The sequence below is a fragment of the Anguilla rostrata genome, chromosome 13, assembly GCF_018555375.3.
Source record: "Anguilla rostrata isolate EN2019 chromosome 13, ASM1855537v3, whole genome shotgun sequence".
NCBI lineage: Eukaryota > Metazoa > Chordata > Actinopteri > Anguilliformes > Anguillidae > Anguilla > Anguilla rostrata.
The window spans coordinates 6887862-6896147 of record NC_057945.1 but is presented as its reverse complement, the minus strand read 5'-3'; the positions used below and the strand labels follow the sequence as shown (position 1 = coordinate 6896147).

General features: G+C 45.4%; 1 protein-coding gene across 3 annotated transcripts in view; it reads right to left on the bottom strand.

Annotated features, from left to right (window-relative positions):
• Positions 1-1073: 1073 nt before the first annotated feature.
• Positions 1074-8286, bottom strand: part of chd6 (chromodomain helicase DNA binding protein 6) — an 81747-nt gene continuing 74534 nt past the window's right edge. For all 3 annotated transcript variants that reach the window (XM_064306179.1, XM_064306181.1, XM_064306180.1), the window contains exon 38: positions 1074-6300. In XM_064306179.1, the coding sequence (XP_064162249.1) occupies positions 5179-6300 (1122 nt within the window). In that variant the 3' untranslated portion in view covers positions 1074-5178. The remainder of the gene's footprint in view (positions 6301-8286) is intronic.

The following is an 8286-nucleotide window of genomic DNA, read 5'->3' as shown; positions in this document are numbered from 1 at the left end:
CACAGAACCGTGTACTACTACTCACATAACACGAGCGACATTAGAGCTGGACCAAAGAGGTAGGCTATATGTACTGTGCGACTGTACCCAAAAACATATTCCATAACAACACTTCTAACAGGTAGTTCTTACACTGTAGAACGTCATATCTGCCTCGAAGTTGGTCTAAAGATTTTGTCAACGCTACTAGTTAACTTGCTAACGTGTCTCGTGAGGAACACTGAAAACAGTAACGTTAACGTTCGATGACCCTGGCAGGCTGTCCCAGAGAAAATCTCTACTTCCAGAACCAATAGTGTACGATAAGGGAGACAGATTACAAAGACAGCAAGCAAATAAAATAAATATACAGTTGTTATCACTTTGTTAAAAATTTTTTATCACTTTATTACTAGTAGGCTAAATGGATAATGTATGCAAATTATTTTCTGTAATATGCAGTCACAACTTTGGAGCCTTTGAAAATAAATTGAAAGCTTTAAAGCTCTTGTTCAATTAGGTGTTTAGCATTAATAACAAAACAAAAAACAACAACAACAAAAACCATGGAACTATTTCATGGTACATTCATATTTCAAAAATTAAATAATTCGAAAACCATGATTATGTTCCAAACCAAATCTAAATTGAACTAAACTCAAAAAACACTAATCGCTCAGCACTAATTTAGATGGATGATTGATTGCTGCGTTAGTATCACTGTTGGTTCACCAAAGAACCTTTCCCTCTAAGTTATAGGATTATGAGTAGGCTATGCCCTATACAGTTATGGGACAATTCTGTAAGTAGTATTACATTATGTGGCAGTAAATTAGTTAAAGGCAATACATAATTAAGTATGAGTTTACGCCTGAGCAGCAAGGGGAAGTTAAGTAATGGCAAGTTACCATTACCTGTTGTGGCTCAAAAAGTAGTGCGTAAATTACACAATAAGGCATATTACTTTTTTAAATGGCACTTACTGTAAAGCTCATTTCCCCAGGGGCAAAAATGTGCTTGGCGAATAAGTGACACTGAATTGCATTTTTAAAAATTGCATTAAGACAGTTTCTTAAAAATTGAGCACATCGGAAGAAAGTTGAAAGTCATCTTTTATTGCACAATAAAAGATCACATACCATGTTCTGAGTTATGTGATTGGTCCACATGGGAATACAGGAGCTAGTTCAACAAAATATAATAAAATAAAACCACAACGCTGTAAAAATGTTGCTGCTGATTTCAGACCAACACTGAGTACATTTTTCTTTTTTTTTCTTCTTTTTTTTTCTGTAGCATATGATCCCAAATACAGTACCCTTGGTTCGATGAAACTAAGAGCTTACAGTACATCCACTTGGTGAGCACTGGCCTTTAACTGCATGAGCTTAAAACTATCCTTCTAACGCAAGCGGCCGCGGGACAGAACCTCAGAGCATGCACGCAGTCACCCCCTCCGAGTACACGCCAGCATGTTCGATGCGCTTTGGGGAAAAAAAAGCGAAGTCCGAGTCAGAATTTTCAGCGAAGCAAAGGCGCCGGGGACGACGGTCACGCAGAATACCGCGTCTCTTCCTGCGCAAACTTCATTCAATTCGTAGTGCCCCTCGCACGTGAAGCCAGCTGCTCCGTCAAAGACGAAGGAACGGGCACAGGTGAAGTTATGGAAAAACCCATAACTTTCAGAAGGCTTACGCGCTAACCTTAGCACGAGTGTAAAAGTGCAGGTCATATGCACTTTTACGAAGGTAAACCTTCGGGTTATTTAAAATGATTATTATTATTTTGCAGAAGTAAAAATAGCAGCTCCATATGAGATGGATACGGGCAGCGGTGTACTCAGACAGGGTGGGCACATTTGCCAATTCTGTTATCAGTACATTTAAATATTTTTAACTATTCTTGCTTCCACTGGAGGCAAAAATATAATCAAAAATAATAAACATAACATAAAAAAAGAGGAAAACTGTGTCAGTCAGAAAGTCTGTTCGGATCCTGCATGTTTTCCTTCTGAATCCTTATAAGTTAGAATACAGATATTTTTAAAAAAAATGACACGGGTGTGACAGAAGTGTACAATAAATATATCTGAAATACAAATGAACCAAAAACAATCTGAACTTTGGATAAATTAAGGAGAAAAAAAAGTAAAATGGCAACATGACATGGAAACTGAATAAATATTGACTTTTTTAACTGTACTCATTCAATGCACTGCTTATCTGTGTGAAGTCATCAAATGAGTAATGGAATATTGTGAAATGGACATGGGTCAACAGTACGGCATAAAACGTACTTTTCCTTTAACATCTGGCTGAGCTGTATTCCCAATACCTTCAGGGCTTTTCTTATTTCAAGATAGATATTCATATATATATATATATATTTATATATATATTAAGAATAGTCAAACATGTTAGCAAGACAATATGTATCTGACAGGCAGAATATAGTTTTGCATTAGGATGACCTATAAATTAAATGTAGTGTCCACTTTAGTTGTATTCATATGTTCAAATCGTGACTAATCATTGCAGGCTTTTTTTTTTGATCAGTAATCTTGGGAGAGGATTTGTAACTAAGGATCTCAAATGTCTGGTCATAATCACTTGGTGTCACACACTGAGCGATTTCCACGGTGAGCACATTTTAAGGATGGACTTCAGATGTTTGCTCAAAGCAGTTAGCAGCTTTCCACTTGAAGGTGCTTGTGTGATTGGATCAGATAGAGGTTGATTGTCAATATCAAAATCAAATCTGCAAGACAAAACTAATGAGCACTGTCAAAGATTCATGTATAAATACCTATACATACAATTACATTTAAAAAATCCAAGAGCTTTTTAATGTTTGTGCTTAAAGTGAATATTTAAAAAGCTTTTCTCTGTATTCTATCAATCATTCTGGACTCAATATTGAACGGCTTTGATGTTTGTGCCACTTTTTTTTTTGTTTTGTTTTTTTTAAACTTAACTGATCCAAATGCATCTTATTTTCAAATAGATGGAACTTGTGAACAAAGTATGCATACAACTAAAGGGAAATTTCTAACAGACCATTGTGACAATAGTTTTCAATTCTGATAAGATCAAACTCTATACTAGTTAAGTACTTTATTATATACTTTCTGATATGGAGATGTGGAAAGACATCCATATATATAACACTAAATAAGGCAATTGTACTTTTAATAAAACTAAGATTGGAAAGGAAAAAAACGAGAAAAAAGATGTCATATTTGGTGAAAGTTTGGCAAAGCAAAACGAATAAATTATAAAGTCACACGCTGTGACAAGGCAACGACAACATTTCTTTGAACGAGAAAGGTGACCGAGAGCAAGACAAAGGGCTGTACAAACAGAATTACGCACACACCTTCTCCGCCGGGCGGGGCGCGCGCGAACGTGCGCATGCATGCACGCAAACGCACGAAAAAAAAGAAAAAGTCTGAGACTTACATTTACAGGTAAACGTTCACCAACAGGATTGTGCAAAAAAAAAAAAAAGAAGAAAAAAAAAGGAAAGGGGATAAAACATATAAGATCTGGAAATTAAAGATTTGGACTGAGAAACAAAAGCAAAAAAAAACAACAACAAAAAAAAACAAGTGGAGATTCTAAAAAGCAAAAGACCCTGTTGTGAAATTCTGGGACAACTGAAGCTTTGCTTCCATCTAATGTAACACTATGATTAATAGAATATCCACAAGAGTAGGGCTTGTGTATTTCTCAAAAAAAAAAAAAAATGGAAAAAAACAACATAGAGATTTATATATATTTATAAAATAAAATAAAAAAAAAAAAAAAACATAATATGATCTATTATACAGCATTTAGAAATGCGTTCGGGGAACATGAGACGAGTATTTCTGAGATCAGGCACTCTGCTGTGGCTGTTCATCGTGCTGAGCGAACCACAAACCCTTTTTCCCCACGCGGAGCCAGCGAATGGGAACAGACGCGTCCCTCCTTTCGTCTGCCAAGCGATCCCTCCTCCTCCTCCCCCCACCGAGGCCTAGCCTCTTATCGAGGCCTAGCCTCTTATCGAGGCCTAGTCTCTTATCGTGCGTTAGCGCAGCGGTGTGGCAGAACTCTGGCAGGGCAGACCCCTCTGTGGCCACAAACGCAACCCCGATCTGGGGTGTAGGCTGGCGGGAGGGCGCGACCGGTCACTCCAAGACTTTCGACGAAAGGGGGCCTCATTCATACCGACCGCAAGACTTTCCATACGAACCTACGATTGCACTTTGCTATTTAAGCTATTTTTTTTTTTCTATTTTTGTATTTACTGGAGACGAAAACCTGGAGTCCATGATGTATGACGTAATGCAACAATGCATTTTCAAGATGTCCGTTATTGTTGCGTCTTTGTATTTACATATAATTTAACGGAGTTGCCCTTAAAAAAAAATCTTAAAAGCAGCAAAATGACAAACCAACCGTGGATGAACAGAGCTGCTCAGGGAGAGCACTTCCTAGCAGCAGTTACGCTGCTGATCTTTTTGGGGTGGGTAGGGGGGTGACACTTGCTTTGTTAAAGATACTTTAAAGAGGGTTTCCATGGAGAGAGTTCCTTTGAACTGAGAACTGGGAACTGAAGGAAAGGAAAAGGTAGGCATGTCTGAGAGGAATCCCATAACCCTGTTCGCACCATCAAGGGAAACGGCGACGACTTCTGCAATTCAGGCCTGTGCTACGTGGCTGCCTGAACTGGTCAATGCCATAAGCGGGGTGTGTGGTGTGTGTGTGTGTGTGTGTGTGTGTGTGTGTGTGTGTGTGGTGTGTGTAGTGTGTGTGGCCATACTACAGTGAAGCAGTACTTGGGAGGTGCAACTTTCCAAACTTGGGAGAAGGCTTTCCGAACTCCCCCTCTGGTAAAAAGGCCCCAGCTCCACTCAGGACACACTACCCCACCAGGGTTGTCCTGGCAGGAATCCCATGATACAACGGGGGGTGTGTGCGTTCACATGCATATATGCATACGTGTTTCTTTCTACTCCTCACGGGAGAGGGGAGTGGTGCATAATAATCATAGCAATGATAATAATAACAATGATAATAATCACAAGTTTGGTAGTGGGCAGGAGATCTATAAACATTAATGAGTAGATAATAAAAGTCCTTACATGAACATCATTGACTTGCACATCACAAACCGGTAACTCTGTCACACAGTTCAAAAGAGCAGGGCTGTCGTCATCTATTGTGGTTCTGCTTCCTTCCCTGCTGCGTCTCCCTCTTCCTCATCCTCATCCTCAGCCAGTTTTTCAGGAGCGTGTCCCTTCTCTGGGGGGGGCCCCTCCTCTTCAGTGCCCCCGTGTTCCCTTTCCCCGGCGGGCCCCTGGGGTCCGGGATCCGCGCTGTCCTCCGCCTCGGCCCCCGGCCCCGGCCCCGTCTCCGGGGGGGGCTCCGCCTCGCCGGCGGCGTCCGGTTTTGGGGGGGGCGCGCTGTCCGTGCACGGGCCGGGTTCCGCCGCCTCTTCCTCCCGCGCCCTCTTCTTCTTCCTCTTGGGGCTGCCGGTGCCGTCCGCGGGCGGCATCCCGGGCAGCGCCATAATCCCGCCGTGCGGGAGGAACATGTGCGGGTACAGCAGTCCGTGCGACATCCCCGGGATCAGGAACGGGTTGAAGGCCAGGTGGCTCCCGCCGTTGCTGCTGCTGCTGCTACTGCTGCTGCTGCTGGTCGTCGTGACGACAGGCGAGTCGCCGTGGCCGCAGACCGGGCCGGCCTTCCCCTCCGCGGGGGGCTTACCGCTACCGTTACCGCCGCCACCGTCCTTCCTGCCGGCGGGGCCTTCGCCCGCCTTGCCCTCCAAGGCGAAGATGGGCGTGGGCTCGGCCCTGTGGGCGGGGCTGGGCGGGCCCACGGAGGACGAGGACGCCGTGCCCGCGGTCGCCGTGGCGACGGTAGAAGAGGCGGAGGAAGGGGTGCCGGTGGTGGCCGGCTGGCTCACGAGCCCCCCGACGCTGAACATGTGCGGCTGGACGGCCGCCATGCCGTGGAGCATCATGGGAAGCATGCTCAGGCCGTTCTTGGCGTCCTCGCCGGCGGCGGCGGGCACGGCGGCGAAGCCATGCGGAAAGCCCATCAGGCCGGTGAGCGGGATGCCCGGAACGTTCCGCAGGTTCTGCAGGCTCACCAGGTCCATGCTGCCGATCAGGCCGTTCATGAAGAGCGGCCCCATGCCCGAGGGCGACTCCGACAGCAGGGCCCCGCCCTTGGACATGTCACCGCGTGGCCGACGCCCCCTCCGCCGTGGCCCGGCGTCACGGCACACGGGCTCCGTCAGGATACGAGTGAACTTCCCCTCCGGCAGGAACCCCTGCAAAGCAGAGAACACACACAAAGCATTACAGCCCCCCCGTTACACACTGAGCATTACAGCCCCGTTACACACTGAGCATTACAGCCCCGTTACACACTGAGCATTACAGCCCCCGTTACACACTGAGCATTACAGCCCCCCCGTTACACACTGAGCATTACAGCCCCCCCGTTACACACTGAGCATTACAGCCCCGTTACACACTGAGCATTACAGCTCTCCTGTTACACACTGAGCATTACAGCCCCCCCGTTACACACTGAGCATTACAGCCCCGTTACACACTGAGCATTACAGCCCCGTTACACACTGAGCATTACAGCCCCCCGTTACACACTGAGCATTACAGCTACACGCCCCCGTTACACACTGAGCATTACAGCCCCCCCTGTTACACACTGAGCATTACAGCCCCCCCGTTACACACTGAGAGTTACAGCCCCGTTACACACTGAGCATTACAACATGCCTGTTACACACTGAGCATTACAGCCCCCCGTTACACACTGAGCATGACAGCCCCGTTACACACTGAGCATTACAGCCCCCCTGTTACACACTGAGCATTACAGCCCCCCTGTTACACACTGACCATTATGTCCCTCTTGTGAACACACTGAGCATTACAGCCTGTCTGTTACACACTGACCATTATGGCCCTCTTGTGAACACACTGAGCATTACAGCCTGTCTGTTACACACTGAGCATTACAGCCTGTCTGTTAACACACTGAGCATTACAGCCTGTCTGTTAACACACTGAGCATTACAACATGTCTGATACACACTGAGCATTACAGCCTGTCTGTTAACACACTGAGCATTACAGCCTGTCTGTTAACACACTGAGCATTACAACATGTCTGATACACACTGAGCATTACAGCCCGTCTGTTAACACACTGAGCATTACAACATGTCTGATACACACTGAGCATTACAGCCCGTCTGTTAACACACTGAGCATTACAGCCCCCATTACACACGGAGCATTACAGCCCCCCTGTTACACACACTGAGCATTACAACCTCCCTGTTACACACTGAGCATTACAACCTCCCTGTTACACACTGAGCATTACAGCCATCCTGTTACACACACTGAGCATTACAGCCTCCCTGTTACACATTGAGCATTACAGCTCTCCTGTTACACACTGAGCATTACAGTCTCCCTGTTACACACTGAGCATTACAGTCTCCCTGTTACACACTGAGCATTACAGCTCTCCCGCTACACACTGAGCATTACAGCTCTCCCGTTACACACTGAGCATTCAATCCCTTTTGTCACACACTGAGCATTACAGCCCCCATTACTTACTGATCATTGCTGCCCTGCTGTTACACACTAAACATTACATCTGTCATTACAACAGACAGGCTGAAATGCATGTATAATGGGCATGTATTACAGCCATACTGTTACACACTGAGCATGATAGCCCTACTGTTACACAGCAAGCATTACAGCCCTTTTTTACATGCTAAGCATTACAGCCCTCCTGTTACCTCACACAGCCTTACAACCCCCATTACACACTGAGCATTACAGCCCTGCTGTCACACATGGAGCATTACAGTTTGCCTGTTACACAGAGCCCTCCTGTTACATACCTACTGAGCATTACAGTCTTTAGAGCCATCCTGTTACACACCAAGCATTACAGCCCCCCGTTACACACTGAGGAATACAGCCCCCCCGTTACACACTGAGGATTACAGCCCTCCTGTTACACACTGAGGATTACAGCCCTCCTGTTACAACCAACATACAGTTCATCATACAGTATTTAGAAAGGCTATCCTGTTACACACGACAAGCTGTTACAATGGTTCCTTCTTTACCCCTACATCAGCAATACTATCGCCTTCTTGTTTAGACAGACAGAGCAGTAAAGCCATCCATGTTACACTACTGAACCATTACAGCACTCGCCTTGTTACCTCACAGCTTACAACCCCCATTACACACTGAGCATT